Source organism: Neophocaena asiaeorientalis, unplaced genomic scaffold (assembly GCF_003031525.2).
Source record: "Neophocaena asiaeorientalis asiaeorientalis breed wild unplaced genomic scaffold, Neophocaena_asiaeorientalis_V1.1 scaffold601, whole genome shotgun sequence".
NCBI lineage: Eukaryota > Metazoa > Chordata > Mammalia > Artiodactyla > Phocoenidae > Neophocaena > Neophocaena asiaeorientalis.
In genome coordinates this window covers 1,466,144-1,490,428 of record NW_020174793.1, presented here as the reverse complement: position 1 = coordinate 1,490,428, position 24,285 = coordinate 1,466,144, and the positions used below count along the sequence as shown (strand labels likewise).

At 35.0% G+C, this 24,285-nt stretch overlaps 1 protein-coding gene across 1 annotated transcript in view; it reads right to left on the bottom strand.

Annotated features, from left to right (window-relative positions):
* Positions 1-24,285, bottom strand: part of PGR (progesterone receptor) — a 99,239-nt gene that overhangs the window by 44,875 nt on the left and 30,079 nt on the right. The window contains exon 4 of the mRNA XM_024760349.1: positions 18,186-18,302. Within this exon, the coding sequence (XP_024616117.1) occupies positions 18,186-18,302 (117 nt within the window). The remainder of the gene's footprint in view (positions 1-18,185; positions 18,303-24,285) is intronic.

Sequence of the window (24,285 nt, the reverse complement as noted above, 5' to 3'; positions counted from 1 at the left end):
AATAACTGCAGCAGAGCAGAAAAAAGAAAAAAGGATGAAAAGAATGGAGGACAGTCTCAGAGACCTCCGGGACGACATTAAGTGCACCAACGTTCAACTTACAGGGGTGCCAGAAAAAGAAGAAAAAAAGAAAGGGTCTGAGAAAATATTTGAAGAGATTATAGTTGAAAACTTCCCCAACATGGGAAAGGAAATAGTCAATCTAGTCCAGTAGGAGCAGAGAGCCCCATACAGGATAAACCCAAGGAGAAACATGCTGAGACAGATATTAATCAAACTAACAAAAATTAAACAGAAAAAAAAAATATTAAAAGCAGCAAGGGAAAAGAAACAAATAACATACAAGGGAATCCCCATAATGTTAACAGCTGATCTTTAAGCAGAAACTCTATAGGCAAGAAGGGAGTGGTAAGATATATTTAAAGTGATGAAAGGGAAAAAACTACAACCAAGATTACTCTACCCAGCAAGGATATCATTCAGATTTGACAGAGAAATCAAAAGCTTTAGAGACAAGCAAAAATTAAGAGAATTCAGCACCACCAAACCAGCTTTACAACAAATGCTAAAGGAACTTCTCTAGGCAGGAAACACAAGAGAAGGAAAAGACCTACAAAAAGAAACCTAAAACAATTAAGAAAATGGTAACAGGAACATACATATCGATAATAACCTTGAATGTAGACAGATTAAATGCCCCAACCAAAAGACATAGACTGGCTGAATGCATACAAAAACAAGACCTGTATATATGCTGTCTACAAGAGGCCCACTTCAGACCTAGGAACACATACAGACTGAAAGTGAGGGGATGGAAAAAGATATTCCATGCAAATGGAAATCAAAAGAAAGCTGGAGGAACAATACTCATATCAGACAAAATAGACTAGAATAAAGACTACTACAAGAGACAAGGAAGGACACTATATAATGATCAAGGGATCAATCCAAGAAGAAGGTATAACAATTGTAAATATCTGTGCACCCAACATAGGAGAACCTCAATACATAAGGCAAATACTAACAGCCATAAAAGGAGAAATTGACAATAAGACAAAAATAGGAGGAGACTTTGACACCCCACTTACACCAATGGACAGATCCCCCAAACAGAAAATAAATAAGGAAAACAAATTTTAAATGACACATTAGACCAGATGGACCTAACTGATAGGATATCCCATCCAAAAACAACAGAATACACTTTCTTATCAAATGCACATGGAACATTCTCCAGGATAGATCACATCTTGGGTCACAAATCAAGCCTCAGTAAATTTAAGAAAATTGAAAACATATCAAGCATCTTTTCTGACTACAATACTATGAGACTAGATATCGATTACAGGAAAAAAAATTGTAAAGAAAACAAACACATGGAGGCTAAAATATACATTACTAAACAACCAAGAGATCACTGAAGAAATCAAAGAGGAAATCAAAAAATACCTAGAAAAAAATGACAATGAATATATGACCTAAAACCTACAGGATGCAGCAAAAGCAGTTCTAAGAGGGAAGTTTATAGCAATACAATCCTACCTCAAGCAACAAGAAAAATCTTGAATAAAAAACCTAACCTTACACCTAAAGCAATTAGAAAAAGAAGAACAAAAAACCCCCAAAGTTAGCAGAAGGAAAGAAATCATAAAGATCAGATCAGAAAGAAATGAAAAAAAAATGAAGGAAATGATAGCAAAGATCAATATTCCAACCTCACCACCAGGGGCAGAGAACAGAAGCAAGAGAAACTACAACCCTGCAGCCTAAAGAAAGGAGACCTCAAGTGTGTAAATTAGTCAAAATGAGAAGACAGAGAAATATCTTGCAGGCAAAGGAGCAAGATAAAAACCCACAAGATCAAATAAATGAAGAGTAAATAGGCCAACTACCTGAAAAAGTATTCAGAGTAATGATAGTAAACATGATCCAAAATCTCAATAATAGAATAGAGGAAATATTAGAAACATTTAACAAGGACCAAGAAGAACTAAAGAGCAAACAAACAGTAATGAACAACACAATAACTGAAATGAAAAATATTCTAGAAGGAATCAATAGCAGAATAACTGAGGCAGAAGAACGGATAGGTAAGCTGGAAGATAGAATGGTGGAAATAACTGCAGCAGAGCAGAAAAAAGAAAAAAGGATGAAAAGAATGGAGGACAGTCTCAGAGACCTCCGGGACGACATTAAGTGCACCAACGTTCAACTTACAGGGGTGCCAGAAAAAGAAGAAAAAAAGAAAGGGTCTGAGAAAATATTTGAAGAGATTATAGTTGAAAACTTCCCCAACATGGGAAAGGAAATAGTCAATCTAGTCCAGTAGGAGCAGAGAGCCCCATACAGGATAAACCCAAGGAGAAACATGCTGAGACAGATATTAATCAAACTAACAAAAATTAAACAGAAAAAAAAAATATTAAAAGCAGCAAGGGAAAAGAAACAAATAACATACAAGGGAATCCCCATAATGTTAACAGCTGATCTTTAAGCAGAAACTCTATAGGCAAGAAGGGAGTGGTAAGATATATTTAAAGTGATGAAAGGGAAAAAACTACAACCAAGATTACTCTACCCAGCAAGGATATCATTCAGATTTGACAGAGAAATCAAAAGCTTTAGAGACAAGCAAAAATTAAGAGAATTCAGCACCACCAAACCAGCTTTACAACAAATGCTAAAGGAACTTCTCTAGGCAGGAAACACAAGAGAAGGAAAAGACCTACAAAAAGAAACCTAAAACAATTAAGAAAATGGTAACAGGAACATACATATCGATAATAACCTTGAATGTAGACTGGGATCGATCCAAGAAGAAGATATAACAATTGTAAATATTTATGCACCCAACATAGGAGCACCTCAATACATAAGGCAAATACTAACAGCCATAAAAGGAGAAATTGACAATAAGACAAAAATAGGAGGAGACTTTGACACCCCACTTACACCAATGGACAGATCCCCCAAACAGAAAATAAATAAGGAAAACAAATTTTAAATGACACATTAGACCAGATGGACCTAACTGATAGGATATCCCATCCAAAAACAACAGAATACACTTTCTTATCAAATGCACATGGAACATTCTCCAGGATAGATCACATCTTGGGTCACAAATCAAGCCTCAGTAAATTTAAGAAAATTGAAAACATATCAAGCATCTTTTCTGACTACAATACTATGAGACTAGATATCGATTACAGGAAAAAAAATTGTAAAGAAAACAAACACATGGAGGCTAAAATATACATTACTAAACAACCAAGAGATCACTGAAGAAATCAAAGAGGAAATCAAAAAATACCTAGAAAAAAATGACAATGAATATATGACCTAAAACCTACAGGATGCAGCAAAAGCAGTTCTAAGAGGGAAGTTTATAGCAATACAATCCTACCTCAAGCAACAAGAAAAATCTTGAATAAAAAACCTAACCTTACACCTAAAGCAATTAGAGAAAGAAGAACAAAAAACCCCCAAAGTTAGCAGAAGGAAAGAAATCATAAAGATCAGATCAGAAATAAATGAAAAAGAAATGAAGGAAATGATAGCAAAGATCAATAAAACTAAAAGCTGGTTCTTTGAGAAGATAAACAAAATTGATAAATTGTTAGCCAGACTCATCAGGAGAAAAAGGGAGAAGACTCAAATCAACAGAATTAGAAATGAAAAAGGAGAAGTAACAACTGACATGGCAGAAAAACAAAGGATCAGACAGACTACTACAAGCAACTCTATGCCAATAAAATGGACAACCTGGAAGAAATGGACAAATTCTTAGAAAAGTACAACCTTCCAAGACTGAACCAGGAAGAAATAGATAATATGAACAGACCAATCACAGGCACTGAAATTGAAACTGATAAAAAATCTTCCAACAAACAAAAGCCCAGGGCCAGATGGCTTCACAGGGAAATTCTATCGAACATTTACAGAAGAGCTAACACCTACCTTCTCAAATGCTTCCAAAATATAGAAGAGGGAGGAATATTCCAAATGCATTCCACCAGGCCACCATCACCCTGATACCAAAACCAGACAAAGTTGTCACAAACAAAGAAAACTGCTGGTCAATATCACTGATGAACATAGATGCAAAAATCCTCAACAAAATACTAGCAAACAGAATCCAACAGCACATTAAAAGGATCATACACCATGATCAAGTGGGCTTTATCACAGGAATGCAAGGATTCTTCAATATACAAAAACCAATCAATGTGATACACCATATTATCAAACTGAAGAATAAAAACCAAATGATAATCTCAAGACATGCAGAAAAATCTTTTGGCAAAACTCAACACCCATTTATGATAAAAACTCTACAGAAAGTGGGCATAGAGGGAACCTACCTCAACATAACAAAATCCATATATGACAAACGCACAGCCAACATCATTCTCAATGGTGAAAAACTGAAACAATTTCCTCTAAGATCAGGAATAAGACAAGGGTTCCTACTCTCACCGCTATCATTCAACATAGTTTTGCAAGTTTAGCTATGGCAACCAGAGCAGTAAAAGAAATAAAAGGAATCCAAATTGGAAAAGAAGAAGTAAAACTGTCACTGTTTACAGAGGACGTGATACTATACATAGAAAATCCTAAGGATGCCATCAGAAAACTACTAGAGTTAATCAATGAATTTTGTAAAGTAGCAGGATACAAAATTAATGCACAGAAATCTCTTCCATTCCTACACACTAACAATGAACTGGAGAACAGTATGGAGGTTCCTTAAAAAAATAAAAATAGAACTACCGTATGACCCAGCAATCCCACTACTAGGCATACACCCTGAGAAAACCACAATTCAAAAACAGATATATACCACAATGTTCATTGCAACTCTATTTACAATAGCCAGAACATGGAAGCAACCCAAATGTCCATTGACAGATGAATGGATAGTGAAGTTGTGGCATATATATACAATGGAATATTACTCAGCCATAAAATGAAACAAAACTGAGTTATTTGTAATGAGGTAGATGGACACAGACTATGTCATACAGAGTGAAGTAAGTCAGAAAAAGAAAAACAAATACTGTATGCTAACACACATATATGCAATTGATAAAAAACAGTACAGATGAACCTAGTGGCAGGGCAGGAATAAAGATGCAGACGTCAAGAATGGATTTGAGGACACAGTGGGGGAAGGGGAAGCTGGCACGAAGTGAGAGAGTAGCATTGACATATGTACACTATCAGATGTAAAATGGATGGCTAGTGTGAAGCTGCTGCATAGCACAGGGAGATCAGCTCAATGCTTTATGATGACCTAGATGGGTGGGATAGGGAGAGTGGGAATGAGGCTCAGGAGGGAGGGTATATGGGGATATATGTATACATAGCTGATTCACTTTGTTGCACAGCAGAAAATAACACAACATTGTAAAACTATTATACTCTAATAAAAATATTAAAAAACTATAAGGTTATATTGCACAACATGGGTAATATAGCCAATTTTTATATTAACTGTAAATGGAGTATAAGCTTTAAAAATTGTGAATAACTACACTGTACACCTGTAACTTACATAGTATTGTACATCAACTATACTTAGATTACAAAAAAGTAAAAAAAAATAAAGTCATTGTAGATTTTAAAACCTTATCAGAAGAATAAGAAAGGAGAACTGCTAGTGTGAATACTAAACCATGGACATGAAGTTTGGACTGACATTTTGAGAAAAATTGTCAAATGAAATTTAAAAGGATTAAAATGTGAGTAAAGAAATGATTGGTGTGGACGACAGAAAAAACAGAGAGCCAACATACAGATTATTATTAGGGACCATGAAAAAGAGAAAGAAGACATGAAACAGAAAAAAAGTATTTGAAAGTAAAATTAAGAGAATACTTTGCTAACATATAAGAAGACTTGAATTTTCAGATCAAAAGGGGCTTACTTTGTTTCAAGAAAATTAATAGGTTAAGCGAGAGCTAAATTTTGATGAAGTTACTGAAAATCAAGGATTAAGAAACACATTCAGGCAAAAGAAGCAGGTCTCAACAAAGGACAGTAAATTGGAATGTCAGATTTACTTTCAGTTAAATTAGAAGCCTACAGACAATGGCATTATATGTCCAGGAATGGGATTGATGGATCACCTAGTGGCTTTAAGTTTTTTAAAAAACCTCCATACTGTTTTCCATAGTGACTGTACCAATTTACATTCCAGCCAACAGAGTAAGAGGGTTCCCTTTCCTCCACACCCTCTTCACCATTTATTATTTGTAGACTTTTTGATGATAGCCTTCTGACCAGTATGAGGTGATATCTCTTTGTGGCTCTGATGTGCATTTCTCTAATAATTAGCAATGTTGAGCATCTTTTTATGTGCTTGCTGGCCATCGTGGAGAAATGTCGACTTAGGTCTTCTGCCCATTTTTTGATTGGATTGCTTTTTTTGATATTGAGTTATATGAGCTGCTTGTATATTTTGGATATTAAGCTCTTGTCAGAAGATAAAAACCCTAATCTGAAAAAAATCCATGCATCTCAATGTTCATAGCAGCACTATTTACAACAGCCAAAACATGGAAGCAGACTAAATGTCCTTCAACAGATGAATGGATAAAGAAGATGTGGTATATACACACACACACACACACACACACACACACACACAATGGAATACTACTCAGCCCTAAAAAGAATGAAATATTGCCATTTGCAGCAATGTGGATGGACCTAGAGAATATCATACTAATTGAAGTAAGTCGGAGAAAGACAAATATTATATGATATCACTTAAATGTGGAATCTAAAAGATAATACAAAATGAATCTAAATACAAAACAGAAGCAGACCTACAGGCACAGAAAACAAACGTATGGTTATCAAAGGGGAAAGGGAGGGAGAGAGGGATAAATTAGCAGTATGAGATTAACAGACACAAACTACTGTACATAAAATAAATAAGCAACAAGGAGTTACTGTGTAGCACAGGGAACTATATTCATCATCTTGTAATAACCTATAATGGAAGATAATCTGAAAAAATACATATAACTGAATCACTTTGCTATATCACCTGAAACTAACACGATATTGTAAATCAACTACACTTCAATAAAAAAAAGACAACGACATTATACACAGATTTGAGGGAGAAGGGCCATATACACATTTCCCATGCTTTAATAGGATTTTCATGAGGCCAAGGGAAGTAGTACACACAGTAAGCATCTCACTTCCACCTCCCTTTTTCACCTCACTTCTCCTACCTCCTTCTCTTCATCTTAAGCCACACAAATTCTCCTCTTTGCCTTTGATGGTTAAAATCAGCAAATATCTTTTGTAACCCAGCATGGGTTACAGCTCCTGGGGTCCCAGCTCTATCCCAAGCAGCTTATCAAAACACTTCTAAAAATCAAAATAAATAGAACATTCTCCTCTAAAGGAAAAAAACCAAAACAAAGAATCTTCAATTAATGAATATTTTCAATCATTCAGAAAATTTTTCTCCCATGTGAAAACATATACCATTTCTTTCAGATTATGTTCCCATGGGAAACATGGTTTGAGAACATAAGTATATACAATAACTATTTAATAGCTATTATGTTAACTAAATACCTCTAGTAGCTATGACTGTGTAAATTAATTTCAATTCCAAGATACCCGCACTGATTTTTCAATGCTTCTTGAAAAGAAATAATGAAACACTTTTAGAAGATACAAGAATCTCTTTTGCATTAGTTAAACCTTTAGTCTGCCAATGATAGAGTTTGTATTAAGTGATGTTATGAATAAAGGATATTTTAAGCTATCACTAAGAAACCTTTATATGCCAGCCACTGTGCTGTATGCTTTAGATGTATCATTTTATGTACCCTCATAATAACTCTCATTATGTGGTCATAATAGAAAAGAAAATAAAGATGTATAAAAGATGTCTGTGCCTGAGGTCCAGCAGCTATTAGTGGGGAAGTTAAAATCAAACCCCATTTGTTCTGACTCTATACTCTTACTCTTCGTTACAATGCTATACGATCTCTTAGAGGTGTTTTGCAAATCCTTTTCTAACTGTTGATAAAATTAAAAATTTTAAGGTGGAGTTAATATATTTGATTAGAATTGGCATAAAATTTTATATAAACTTCTCCTATTGGAAATGTAGAAAATTAAATAACATAAATATTCTCCAGAACACCTAAAAATGATGGACAAAACATAACCAACATTATTTTAAATGTATATCTAAGCTCCTCAAAAAGTCAGCAAAACATCAAGGAATCCAAAATGAAGAACATTTTTATTCACTGACAAAGGGACATGAAAAGGAAGCATGCCTGTTTCATCCTTGGCTCAGTATGTGAAAAATTCTCCTTTGATCATTTTTAATCATAGGGCTCCCTCACCCAGATATGAAGCTTGAAATTATTCTACCTGCAAGGTATGGGAAACCTAGAGGCAAAAAGTGAATATGAAAAGTGGTCCTTCGCTGATGAAATCCCTACGGTAACTGGAAGAATAAAATGAAAATTCTTTCTGGAGAGAAACTCCCTCAATTAAGGCCACACAGGTTTTTACAAAAAATTAAACTCTGCCAAACATGAGTTTATAACCACATTAAAATCACAAAGGACACAATGAGTGAGAAGTAGCAGAAAGAATGAACAGTGTTCTGGATTTGGCTCATACTGGCTTGTGAAAACTTATTGTTAAGTGTTCAGGAATTTTGAGAGTCAGTTGTTTAAACCATTGGCAGCCTGAAATTTACTATAGGCGAGTATTTACACTAGAATCATTGGAAAACCCTATAAATGATCAGGGATATTTTTAAACCACCACACCAGAATGGCATAACCAGATTATGAGTTATGAGACCTTGAAATTATTAAATACAAATATTTGCAATAGGTATTTTATAATTATTAAAGATATATGATAAGGGATGAAAACATAAGAAATGGAAAAGCTAGTAAAAAGAAAAAGACAAATTTATAAAAGAACCAAGTAGAATGTTTAAAAAAACTACCATCACTAAAATGAAAGAATGGTGAACTGGAAGACAGAACTGATGAAATTACACAGAATATAGCATAGAAAGATAATGATACAGGAAATGTTAGAAAGGATAAAGAGATATGGAAGATAAATGCGCTAGTCTAATATACATCTAACAGTTGGTCTGGAGGGAGGAAAAGGCAATGAGGAGGGAAGCAATGTTTGAAGAATACTGGGATGGTTTTGATGCTCCCGGAATTTATAAAAGACATTAATTCTCAGATTTAGAAATCGCAATGATTTCCAAGTAGAACAAATAAAACTAAATTTATAACTAGTTATGTTACAGTGAAATTGAAGAACTGAGTATAAAAAACATTTTCTACAAATATAGAGAAAATATTACCTCAAAGAAACAAATATTAGATATACAGGAGAATTCTCAGAAAAATGATACAAGCTGGAAAACAGTAGACTGACATTGTTAAGGTGTAGAGGGAAAAAAAAGGTCAACCCCAAATTTTATAACCAGCAAAATTATTATTCAAAATTAAAACTGAAATAAAGATATTTTCTGTGGAAAAAATGACTTTAACAAATTCCCACAGAAGATATAAGAAGTTTATTTTTAAAATAAAGAAACTGAAATGAAGCACTGAGTTAGGAAAAAAATTGAGCAAATAGTTAAACATGTATGTAAATGTATTAGACTGAATAAAATAATAATGAGTATTATTTCTAGATCATGTTCTGAAATGAGTGCTGTTTACTTTGCCATGGCCTCTCTTTCTGCTATTTTTTTAAATTTCTGGCAAAAAAATTTTATATTGAATGGAGACATAAAGTGCTCATGAGATAATATGGGACCTGTTGCAGAGAAGCAAAAGAAGAATATTATGTTGGATACTGAAATTTAAGTTTTATGGCATCCAGAAAGCTTTCTGAGAATCAAATGGGGAAATAGAGGGTAAAGCTCAGCAGACAATTAAGTAATAGTGCAAATCCTTTGACATTATGAGAATCATAATAAGCATCACTGTAGTTAGGGTGAATTTACAGGCAACTATCCCAACATTAGGTTATGTCTAGATACATGTTGTTACTTTGGATTAGCAAAAGGATGATGTTGCTGGGATCAGTTCACTGGGACTATGCTCTCACAACCCCTTATAGCACTGACTTAGCTTGCTTTCCCTTTTTCAGAATCTAATTCTAGTTCCCATATCAAAATACTTCAAAAAATACTAGAGAATAGGAGCTATAAAATTAAAATAGGTACTTGCCAACAAGTATATTAGAGTTGTTTTTAAAAGAGTAAACACCTCCATCTTTCAAACAAATCAGACTGCATATGGAAGGGAATCTTTGTACCCTTCAATCCTGACTTTTTCTGTGTCTAGAGAATAGTAGATACTGATAGATACAATTGAACAGTTCAGGATGGCAGCCATAAAAGCAGTCCCTGAAAACTCCCATAAAACTTTAAGCAAAGAAGTGAGAATAAATATTCTAAGGAATATCCTTATCGAGTGCGTATGGGATGGCGTTTAGGGTGAACAGTCAGGCAGTGACCAAAATACATTATTTAGCTGCAGGTTTCAATGCAGTAAAGTGGGGGAGCAGTGTGAGAGATACTGTCTCTGGCGGGTGCTGATGCAAACACAAGGGGTTGGGTGGAAAAGGAGGTGCTCACAAAAGGAAGACCAGGAGAGTTCTAAAGAGATAGGTGGCAGGCATCACCCACAGCAATTCCTTCATTTGAGAGGGCAGATTTCATTTTTTATAGTAATTAAAGGCAGAGAGTAGGCACTTATACTTCCAGAAAAGGCGGTGTTAAGTGTCCCAAATTCAAGAATTTTGGAATTCTTCAGAAAAGAAATTGAGGCTTTGTTGGCTTCAAGTGTAGGAGGAGGAAAAAGAAAAAGAAAAGAAACCCAACTTTACCACACAACCTGTACTCTGCAGCCCAGAAAGTTATTATCTTTGCCCAGAGAATGAGGCCAATCTAGGTGTAGGAGGAGGTAAGAGAGAAACTGCTTTCTAACATAACCTTTTAAAATTTGAGGATAAGGCTCTCTACCAACAAAACAAAACAAAACAAAAACAAACCAATAAAAATAGTCTCCAGCTTTAAAAAACATCAGCAAATATAACTATGCATTTAATCACTCCTTTATGTAGAAAGCTACTTATTTTTGAAAGAGCGAATTATTTTATAATAGTTCAGCATTTTTACCACAAATGCAAAATAAAGAGCTGTATTCATTTCAGAAAAACATTTTTGAGTCATTACACAAAATGTTTTCTAAAGGAAATAAGTTAGAAGCAGAACACCTAAATTAGAAGATATATTACCATCCTTTAGAATGAACTATCTTTCCTACTCAGTACTGTACAGCAATGAACAAAATGCAAAAGTTCACTGTGACCTGGTGAAGGTAAGGGAAGTGAGTCATTACCACAAGAATCATATGCAACTAAGAGACCAAATAACTCAAACATAATTCTCATAATCAGAACATAGCTGCTGAAGCAAATAAGAACGTTCTGCAAATCTATGTCATGACATGTCAAAAACATTAATATTTCTGATCTCTGATATTCTACCATAAGATTATTAACTCTTTTAAAAGGTTTTCAAAGTTCTTTCTCTTTTTTTAATGAGATAAAATAGACATATAGCATCAGATTAGTTTTAGACATACCACATGATGATTCATCATTTGTGGAACTATTTTTTTTTGTGATGAGAACTTTTAAGATCTACTCTCTTAGAATCTTTCAAATATACAATACAGTATTATTAGCTATAGTCACCAAGCTGTACATTACATATCCATAACTTATTTATTTCATAACTGGAAGTTTGTACCTTTTGGCCATTTTCATTCATTTCACCCTCCCCCATCCCCTGCCTCTGTCATCAAACAATTTGTCCTCTGTATCTTTGAGCTCATTTTTTTTAGGGTCCACATATAAGTGAGATTATACAGTATTTGTCTTTCTCTGTCTGACTTATTTCACTTAGAATAATGCCCTTAAGTCTCATCCCATCCATGTTGCCAAAAAATGGTAAGATTCCACTTTTTTATTGTTGAAAAATGTTCCATTGTATATATATAATATACACCACATATTCTTTATCCATTCACCCAACAGTGGACACTTTAGGTTGTTTCCATGTTGTAGCTATTGTAAATAATGTTGCAATGAAAAGGCAAATACCTGAATGGGAGAAAATATTTGCAAATCATGTATCCAATTAAAAAATACGTAGAGGATCTGAATAGGCATTTTTCCAAAGAAGGCATACAGATGGCCACAAAAATGTGCTCAACATCACTAATATCAGGGAAATGAAAATCAAAACCACAATGAGATATCTCCTCGCACCTGTCAGGATCATCAAAAAGACAAGAAATAACAAGTGTTGGTAAGGATATGGAGAAAAGGGAAGCTTCATGCACTGTTGGTGGGAATGTAAATTGGTGCAGCCACTGTGGAAAACAGTATGAAGGTGTTCAAATAAACTAAAATAGAACTACCATATTATCCAGCAATGCCACTTCTGGGTATTTACCTGAAGAAAATAAAAATACTTACTCAAAAAGATATATGCACTCCTATGCTCATTGCAGCATTATTTACAATAGTCAATGTTCTCTTCTGTTTCATCTTTTGTTATTCAAATGGACTCTATTAGAAGTGAGAAACCTAAGAAAAGTGACAAACATGAAGAAGGAAAGAAAAAAGAAGGAAAGATGGAAGGAAACAAGGGAGGAAGAGAACATGGGCTCTACTTTCAGTAGTGTATAGGCAATTATTACTTTGGTGAAACTCTTCTAATTATTGAAGAATTGAACCTTAAGCAACTCTTATCGTCTTTTAAAATAAGTTGTAATTCTCAGTAGACCACAAGTACACTCCCCCTTACTCCAGAAATTTATTACAGGACTAGCAATTAGAATCTAATCCAATAAATTGACTACCTTCTTCCTGGTTTCCATGAGTTAGGTTGCTGACCTCCAGACTATTACCACTGACTATCCCAGGAAGAACAACATCAGGACTGCAACATATCAGGGTGTGCTGCCAGCTTCTTTCTAATAAACCTCTGTGCAAACCTACTTATGAAATAATTAAATGCACCACTATGCTATTTCTCAGTGTGTGATGCTGACCACAGAATTGTAAAGGTTATCTGATGGAAAAAAAAAGAGGCAAAGAATTTTGATATATAGCTAATTCCCAGGGGTAAGAACTCATGGTTTTAAGTGTTAGATACCATTATGAATAAATCTTTTAAGCATCACTTTAAAAGAACAATTTAGAGGGCCAACAAAAGCCAACAATTTGGAAGAAGTGTAACTTAAGGTGACTTATTCTACCAGGTATCAATATGTAGCTTGATACCTGTAATATTTCATAGTGTGTGGTAGTGGTGCAGGTATATGCAATGGAACAGAACAGAGAAGCCAGGAAGAAAAGCAAACACATAAGGAAATTAGATATATAACAGAAATGGATTACAAATTCCAGTGGAATTTGTAATTGGAGTACTGTCAGAAAAATATTACAATTACTTTTTATATTTTTAGTAAGGAAATAAAAAGAAATTAAGCATCACTAATATATAATATAATTTGATAGTAGTACATATGTATAATTTGCTTATAAATAGACCTGATTTGGGGGTGAAGGTTGAGAACATTTTTACTTCTACAGGAGTGCACTATCAGAAACATACTGAAGACCATGTGTCAATAAATGTGCTCTGGCAACTGGTTATCCATATAGAAAATAAGGTTTTATTCTTGCCTCCCTACCTAAGAAGATACTTGTAGGTAGGTTAAGGACATGAGTGTGAAAAACAGACTTATAAGATTTTAGATGATTTTTAGTAGATTATCTGTATGATTTCAGGGTTAAGAGATATAAAGGGAGAATACTGATACGTGATTATATAAAAATTAGAAAAAAGACATCATAAATAAGGCAAAAATTTAAGACATAGATTGCAAAGGACTAGTAGAGAGTATAGAGGTAAGTTGTATGGATCAATAAGAAAAAAGATAAACAATCCAGTTGAAAAATGGCCAATAAATATGAACAGCTAATTCATGGAACAGGAAATATAAATGGCCAATAAAGATAGCAATATTTGCCTTCACCACTAATCCAGGAAACAAAAATTAAATTGAAATTGGACACCAATTTTATGACCATCGAATTAGAAAAATTTTGAAGTCTGAAAATACCAAGTACAGGTAAGGATGCATAATAACAAGAACTCTCAAACATTGGTGGAAGCAAAGACTCCAGAGGGTAATTTGGTGATTAGGTAACATTTAGTAAGTTTGAAGGTACATAATATCTTAGTGAACCAGACTTAATTCCTTTCTAGATATACGACCTAGAGAACTTCTCAAATATATGCATAAAGATACAGGTAAAAGAATGTTTATTGCTGCATATTTTATAATTATGAAAAATTAGAAATAAATATCCATTAATAGAAGAAAGTGAAAAGCACCACGGAATGTTTGTAAAATGAAGTATCATAGAGAAGTTAAAATGTAACCCTAGCTACATGTACAAATACAAACAAATCTCAAAAACACAACATGGAGTGAAAAAGCAAATTGAAGAAGTACATGTACAGTGTAATGCCATGTATATAAAGTTTAGAAATATTCAATACTGTACTGCATGACTCAAGAATTCATATACAAGAATTACGAGTATGAATATGTTGAGCAATAATTCAGCATATTGGTTATTTGTGAATAAGAAATGAACTTAATGGGTTTAGGGAAGGACAAATCAGAAGTTCAAATTGCCTGTAATGTCTTATTCCTTATAAAATACAACAAAAATGAAGAAAATATGAAAAATGATCTGATATTAAAAATTGAGTGATGGACACATAGGTGTTTATTCATTCAATATTTTGGTAGGCTTGATATATTCCACAATTAAATAATACAGCAAGTGTTTATTTTATGGGGAAATCACCAAAAAAACCTCTTATAGGACAATCATTAAAACTTATATAAATAGGTATTTTTGTCTTAGGATAGATTTCCAATTATATTATTACTACTGTATATGAATTCAAGAAGTGCTACATATCAAACATTTTGGATAAAATGCTGATGAACTCTGGGAAATGATTAGCTGACTTAAAAAATGGCTCTACTGGAGGAAAGGTCCTGCTGCCAAAGGTTTGTGAAATTAGTTGGAATAAAATTGTTTATAAAATGTGAGAGTAGAAAATCAATAGATTTTTGTATGTAATTAAAATATTTGTGTTTAGCTAAAATAATAAATGAAATATTATATAAGTAAACACTTGATTATTTCAGCTACATTCCCAGAAGTTTACATATTCATTTTGGTCAGTACACATCTGCATCTTCTAATTGGAAAGACCTGGGACTTGCCCTGTGGTCCAGATAGCCTGGGACAGTGTCAGTTTACATCTGTTATACTAGTTTAATTATCCCTATGCTCCATTTTATTCTCAGCTGTATCCTGATTTGAATGATAAACTTTATGGTCACCAGCAATAAAAGGTAGTTTACTGATTGAAATAAATTATGCAAGGGGAGAAAAATCCATAAGATTTCAGGAGAACTGAGACACAGGATGGTAACAGAGAACCTTGCGAACGTGATGGGAACACAAGAAAATTAAGGACTATATGCTCATATTTCTGCCTATTTCTCTTTCTAATCTCTGAGGCTGGGGCTGAAGTCAATTACAACAGCTCTGTGGTCTTGCTGCTGACCCTGCTCTGATGCTACTTTAGATTATGTCCCTGGAATGGACATCCTCCCCTTTCATCCCAGTTCTGAGTCTTCTCTGAAGTTCTCTTCTCCTTGTTACTCTATTTCTTACTGGGCATCTGTCTTGTTGATGGCTGGAACCCAAGTTTCTCTTCTGAACAAACCCAAGTTTCTCAGTGGCTGGGTACCTCATCATTTTTACTTTGGTCCATCTTAAATCACTTTTCCATTATAATAGTAAGACCATTAAAATAAATGCAATCATGGAATGGAAGACTGCTTCAAGGGCTAGCACTCTTCCTCAAAGTGAAAAACACTACATTAGAGCATATCCCCTTTGCCTCCTCCAAACACTCTTTCTTGTGTCCTGGAAATGACTACAGTTGGACTTCATGTTCAAGAATGTATAGAGACCTGTACTTCAAATGACTTCAAAATAATAGTCACAAATCTTTAGTGAGCACTTCTTAAACAAGTACTTTGGTGGTAAAATACCAAAATGAAATTCCTGCTTGCAAACAGTTCAATCTTGGATTAGGAGAAAATCCTTGAATGGGATACCAGTAAACAGTTATAAAGCATTGAGGTGAGTACTATAACGAGGGTATACAAGAAGCTATGGGAAGAGAGTCACTTCTTGGTGCCTCATGTGGGCTGGGGTAGGGTGGCTGGGTCTCATGACTTCCACTTTGGTCAACCTTGCATTTCAAGAGTAGGAATGCTGAAGTAAGTACAATCAGGGCAAGGTCCAATCCAGGCTGGCTCAAGGGCTTTCAACCTCCCCAGATATGAAAAGCACTACTTTGAACTGTGTCCCCACAAAACCCCTGCCCCTGCACTGACTGGGGTGATGGGAAGATTTCACAAAAATCGTGACACATGAACTTAATATGAAGGATATGTAACAGTTCACAAGGAGTGAAAGGAGAATGGTGCAGGAAAAAGTCAAATGTGTGCAAAGACCAGTGAAAGTTGGTGACTGGAGTGTCGGGTTCCCCAAGGATTGGTGGGAGTAGGGCTTAGAAAAAAAGAGAGCAGTTGCTAGGTGATGAAAGGGCCCATGTGCTGCATTTAGAAATCTGGGCTTTATCCCATGGATGGTCCACAGATGGTTTATTAGAAAGATCACTGGTTCCACTGCATACAGAATAGAGTTCAAACTCCAGATCCCAGCTGGCCCAAGATAGCTTTCAAGCTTCATTTTTTGCTGTTCCCAGTAAACAGTTGACTTTCCAGAAAAATCGTCAATGAATGCATCGTTTTTCAGTGTAAATACCTTTCTCCTTTCCCACTTATAAAGTTTCTATTCACTCTTTGAAAGCCTCCTCTCTGAAGCTTTTGCCAACTCCCTCAGATAGAATTAATTCATTCTTTTGCTCTACTTGCATAGTAATGTTTGGAACTTCTCTTAAATCACCTACTCTTCTGTTTGATAATTATTTTATTACTGATTAGACTGTATCATGTTCACAGGCAGCAAAGACAGAACTAAGCAGGGTGCTTAACACAGTGGGCATTCAAAACAGATTGGTCTCATACACTCCTTCTCAGAAGGTAACACATACCATTTACAGTACGTGATCTGTGTTAGGTGGTATACTGAATATATATTTAAATAGTTATGAGTTTTTTAAACCTCTGTTAGGAAAATTATAACTATAACATCCAACTTAGGATTTCAGAGACATTATTGCTTTAGGAAATGACTAAAGAAAATGAAAATATTAATCAGAGTAAAGGTTCAGGAGTGATTCTCCTCCCTGATACTCCCCATTAACTGACCCTGCTTAATACATTCCACAGCACTTATCATCATTTGACATATATATTTATTGCTCCTCCCCCCAGAGTGTAAGCTCCATGAAGACAGGGATTTGGTCCATTTTGTTTGCTGCTAACACTGCCAGAACTTAAAATAGTACCTGGTAAGTGTAAGTGTGCAATGTCTAGTTACTTAAAGAGAATGGGGGAGGGAAATAGAAAGGGAAGGGTTGAGAGAGAGAGGAAGGGATGGAGATTAATGTACTTAAGCAATTCATGGAGTCAGTTTTTGAGCTGGAAGGGACTTCATTATTCTCATTTTATAGACAAAGAGACTGATGCTCAGAAAGGGTTGGTGACTTACTCAAGACTGCATAGGCAGTGAGTAGCAGAGCCTAAACTCCAACCATGTCACTTAATGAGAGGTTGGTGAACATCCCATAACATCTTCTTATAGGCAATACAGACAAATGGAGGTTTACTACTTCTCTATAGCAAACTTCAACATGCTGGAAATCCACAGCATTAATGAGATGGTATTGATTGCTTCATCCAGACACCAATAATCAAGACAGAAATAAGAAAACTAGGATTTTCTGACCCACCGTCTTATAATGTAAATATCAGACAGTACGTTATTGATTAAAACATCATCATTACCTCCAAGAACCATGCCAGCCTGACAGCACTTTCTAAGGCGACATGCTGGGCAGTTTTTTCTGCGGATTTTATCAACAATGCAGTCGTTTCTTCCAGCACATAAGTAGTTATGCTGCCCTAAAAAACAAAAAAGTAAAAATTATTTTTATAATATCTAAAGACCACCGGAAAGTTTATGCAGTGACAACTGAAAAAGAGGAGAGGTGCACATTAGCAAGTGCATGACTGTCTCAGCCAGCCTCTTGCTTGCATAGCTGAATGCTGGTAATGCTCCAAACTTGCTTAATATTTTACCCATGCCTTCAGGAGCCTAAACGAGGGGAAACACAGCTAGGAAACCAATTCTAGGACTCCTTTAAAAATAGTTTGTAAAAAATTTCTGTGCATCTTACTAATGGCGTCAGCATCAGAATGCTCTTAGATCATTGTTATTTAAAGATTAGCTATATGTGGATGATAAGCATTAGCGTGTTAAGATAGGCAAGTTCTAGTAAAACCTTTTCTTTTTGACATATAAACCTTCAAGAAAACAGATACAGACAATTAAAGAAGTCTCTGTAATAGGCTTTTTATAAAACCTATGTGTTTAATTCTTAAAATCCTGGAGCTAGCTCACTCTTAAAGGATCTCATGAATTTGAAGAGCATGTAAAAAAAATGTCATTAACTGTACTGACTTTATTGTCTGGTTTATTTCGGCTACAAATTAAAAAACAGGATAATAGAAATAATGACAAAGGGAGAAAAATTTAAAACAATGAGAAGAATTCAATTAAGCAGAGGACAGAAGAATTATAAAAAAATAAGGGTAAAACGTGATCCTGGGGTCATTTTGTGTAGGGGAAACCACGTATACCCTTCCAAAAGTCTGGAATAAGAATATTCAACGATGATGATTATTTAAACCAAAAATATGTTATATTTAATAAGGCATGGAGCAATCTAACTTAAACAAAAATGAAAAAAAAATTTTCAGCTTAAACATGTAAATATTTATTAACTAGAAAATTTACTGCTTTGGCACTTCTTATTTTCCAAAAAATTCCTATGAAACAGACTGTGAGACTTTTAATATCATCAGCATACTTAAACATAAAAAAATAATTTTAAAAATTATGGAATTTTCCTATAGTATTTTATATTAGTCTACATTAAAATCAGATCCACTCTTTTGGCCAAAGTTTGTAATACAGGAACACAGAGGTACCTTAAATGTGTGCTTAACTGAGCAGGGAAAAGGTTATGCTCCAATGGCGAATGGCAAAAAGGCCATGTCTATGGGATAGCTAATAACAAAATGGTTCTTGACCTGGGGTATTTTTGGATAAGAACAGATAGTCTTTTCTTAAAAATGTATTCCTCCACAAACTTATATTCATGTACTCTCACATACTAGTATTCATTCTCTTGTTTAGGAGTCCTGGGCATGGAGCTTTCCTCCTAATAAAGGGCAGTTATGAAGCTTCACATCCATGCCCACTAGATGAGCAGAATGTACTGCATGCTACTTTCCGATCTAACTATGGTTTAATTTTTTTCCACAAGTTATATTTGCAGGCTGCAGGAGTGAGTGTGGAAGTAAAAGTGTGTGTAAGTTTATCTATCTATCTATTGATCTATCATCATTTATCTAGACTCTACACTGATTTCTCACAAGAAGAGAGAACAGACAATAGAAAGCAAGATTTTCCATGCCACCCAGAGAACAAACTTAAACAAACAGTGTCAGAGATGTAATTGTTGTTTGAAGGGAGGCTGTTCTACTCTCTACTCCTCTGTCATGAATATCCAGAAACAAATCCTGAACCATCAGCAGCTGCAATGCTGCTGAGTTTTCTCATTTCTGTTTCTTAAATGATTTACAACAGTACCCCTTTCAGTGTTTCAGAGTCCCCATTAGAGGACACTCAGTCTGTTCCTGAAACCATTCCTTCCTACCTGCTTTCAAATCTTCACCATCCATTTCCCCCTTTCTCTCCTAAAATCTTTATTCTCTGCCCCTCCAATGATGTCCTCCTTTCTCCTCAAGTTTTTCCATTTCAAAAATTCCAGCATCAAGGAAAAAAAACTGTCTCACTAAAGTCTCCTTGTCTTCATCCCTTTCTTTGTCATCTAAGGTGTTGAAAAAGTCATCTATATTTACAGTCTTTATTCAATTTCCTTTACTCCTCAGCATACTGTAACTTGGCTTATACGTTCACTGTTCTTATAAAGTGGAGTAACGTCGTCAAAGATTTCTTCATTCCTAAATACGGTGAATTCTTCCTTGATTTTCTGTACAATTTGCCGTGGGTGATTTCTCTCCACACCTGTCCCCCATTTTATTTGAAGCATGTCTCTTCTGACTTTTCATCTTCTTTACAACAGTTCAGTTTAAGTTCCCACTGCTGATCCCTCTTCCTTTGCCTATTCCTTATATGTTGTATTCCACTGTACACACTAGGTGGGTAGTCTCATCATCTCTGCATGGCTCCAAAATCTCATCCTGAGCTCTGACCTTCCAGCTACCTCTCTGTAGATACCTCAAACTTAAAGTATATGAACAAGAATTTAGTGATTATCTGGTCAAATTGTTCATTTCATAAATGGTATCATCAGAGAAATTTTGTAGGAAATTCAAAACAGAAAATCATCTACAATCTCATTATCATGCAACTATTTTCATTTTCGTGTTTTCTTCCAGTCTGTTTACACAGACCTAGAAGGTATTTAACATCTATTTGTTAATATTTGTTAAGTAAATATATATGCACTTTTACAAAATCCTCATTAATTCAACAAATACTTATTGTTTACTGAGTATGTCCCAACGCTGTTTTTTGAATAACCCCTTTTCCCCACTTAATTGAAACGCCATCTTAACTGCGTATACTGCAGTGCTGAAGAGCAGTTACTGAAGTCAGATTGCTTGTTCAAAGCTCACATCTGGGGCTTCCCTGGTGGCGCAGTGGTTGGGAGCCCGCCTGCGATGCAAGGGGTGCAGGTTCGTGCCCCGGTCCGGGAGGATCCCACGTGCCGCGGAGCGGCTGGGTCCGTGAGCCATGACCGCTGGGCCTGCGCGTCCGGAGCCTGTGCTCCGCGACGGGAGAGGCCACAGCAGTGAGAGGCCCGTGTACCGCAAAAAGCTCATATCTGAAACCTACAATCTGTAGGATAATAATAATAATAACAACAGACAATTACTAAGCACTTACTATGTGCTAGGCACTGTTACAAGCTATTTGCATATATTAACTCATTTAATCATCACAGCAACCTTGGGAGGTATTATTACTCCCATTTTATAAAATTAACTGAGGCACAGATAAGTAACATGCTTAAGGTCACATAACTAGACATTTTAGCTTAATTAACCCAAGAGGTTGTATAGGAAGTTAAGGGTATGAACTTTGGAGCAATACTGCTTAAGTTCGAAATTCAACCTCACTACTTATTAGCTGGGTGACCTATGGCAAGTAAAAGGAAGATAATGTTAGTACCTTGGGCCACATTTAAGGACTAAATGAGCTCATGTAAGAGCTTAGGATAGTCTGGTATATAGCAAGTACTTAATGACTGTCTACTACAATTATGATTATTATCACATCCCTAAATGCCAAATACAGGTAGATCTGTTCTAGATATGACCCAAGAATTTTGTACCTAGCCAAGTTTTTCACTTTTAAAGGCAATTGAAAGACATTCTCAAATATGCGTAAAATCAGGAAATAAGGCCGTGATATACTACTCTTCCTAAAGAGATTCCTAGAGATGTAACCTAGCCAACAATCGATGAGTTACAACTGAGAATGCATGACAGAAGAAGTCTGGTGTGAAAGGATTGATAACAAGTTCTAAATAAGTTGAAATATATATTTAAGTATAAATAAAGAAATTATAGTTACCAAATAGAATGCAATCCTTATAACTCTTGGGGGCAAAACCGATAAGCATTTCAAGATTGCATGTTTGATGGGAAGGAATATCTCTGGTAATTAAAGCTACCGGCATGAAGTCACTAACTACCTTGAGGAATTGGCATGACTCATATCAACATAGATTTATATAAAGAATGGAATGACAATAAAATCTGGAAGCTCAGTCCACTCTAGGCTATGGTTACGTTTAACACTAATTTTGGGCTGTCAACACTGCAAAGCAGCTACAGCATCATGCAAGCAAATATAGGGGGTATAGTTAGAGGTTAATCTTCTCTAAGAGATCTTTTGGCTTAAGAAATGTTGCAGCCAGCCAATCCCAACTAGAGATGACTAAAATAAGCTGGCATGGGGCCCAGGCTTGCCTCCTACCACAACACTTGGCCTGGACTCAGAGCCACCAAGAAGGCAAGGGATATAGAAAGGACCACTCCATTACATGTGTCAATCCACCAAGTACCTGGCTGTATATGCAGATGAAGAAAGTTCACACCTAAAAGCATTGGCTCTGTTACAAAATTATCTGGGAAGTCTGCAAAATACTAAACTCTGGTGGGTGCAAATCCAACATAACGTCTGTTGCTACCACTTTTCTTCAGACAGTAGTCCCAAATTTATATCCTGGCTTCGAAAAACACATCCACGTCCAGATCCACTTGCTGATTTCTCGTTAAGTCACAGATTGATGGTTCAAATTGCATATTGCTACTGCTCCAGAGTCCAACATAACATTGTCACTATACAATGAGTCTATAAAAACTTACTGTATTAAACCACTCTATGCATTCTACTTTCTAACCTCCTTGCAGTCTACCTACACCATCACCCTCAGGAGTTACAAGACATTCAGGAGTATTTATAAGCTATGGGTCACCACAAACAGAAAGAGGGGCATAATGATCAAAAATAGGAGAGTTTACCCAAATAAGAGATACTGTCTACATCTCCCTCTTAATATATACAGCATTTGCCCCTGTTGAAAACCAGAGAATTATTACCTGAAGTCTTTCTCCTTGGAAAACCTCTTACCTCCTTTATGGTGAGAAAAGTGAAAGGTGAGTACTAACTACTATGTCTTTTCTTTTTACTTACTTACTCTCTTATTTTCTTTATGCTCCAGTTGTACTGCATTGTACAACATCATTGTATTTCCCCAAACTCTCTAATGTCTCTATGACTCTCCCCGCTTTTCCAAATTTATCTGCTTGGCAAACTCTTACTCATCTTTCAATTCTGGTCTTAACTGACTGATCCTAGAAAGGTGTGGATTTTCTTCTGTTGTGCAACTGCACCTTCCATATCTTCCTCTTATAAATGCTGTGTGCCTTAGAAACTAGGTCTTTAGATCCTTGTGTCTAGTAAGAGTTTGGTAAATGTTTGTTGAATACATGTAAACCTAATTATATGCATTATTTCACCAACAGTCATAAATATATTTCTAATCAACAATATAAGATCTATAATAATATTTCATTTATTGTCATAAAAATCACTTGCTCCAGATTTTTATTTACCACCTTTCAACATTTATTTTTATTACAGAATGTCTTTTATTTCAGTAAATTCCTTGCCTTTTTATACCAGTAAATAATAAGTTACATGTAGAGCCTTTAACAAGCTTATTTTTAATATCTAACTTTTCAAAAACATAAATATTTTAAACTATCTCTGAAAAACATATGTTTAACAATGTAAAATAGGGATTATTGAATGGTTATATTTATATACTGTTTCTAATTGGTCTCTATATTTAACATTTTAATATAACTCTGTGTTACTGTTATTTAAAAAATCATATTCTGTGAAAATAAAAGCACTATTAAAATATGATTAGCACTATTAAAATATGATCATTTTATTTGTAGTGATGTACAAAAATTTTAGGTACAGGACAAATAAAATTTCATTTTAATTGAAATGAATCTCTTTATTATAAGCTAGAAAGAGATTTACCTTTAAAATAAGAAATCTATAGTATTTGTGTTGCCTCTCCAAGCACAAGTGAACACATTTCAATTTAGTTTGAGAGAAGTCACAATTTTTCATGGCTTTTTATGAAAAGGAGAGGGAAATATGTAGCAAAATGACAGGAGAAATGAGTATATGTTCAACAGATAAAGGAGCAAAGAAGAAAATGTATGATATAACCCACCAAAATTTGGGCTTGAGGTAATATAAGCTAGT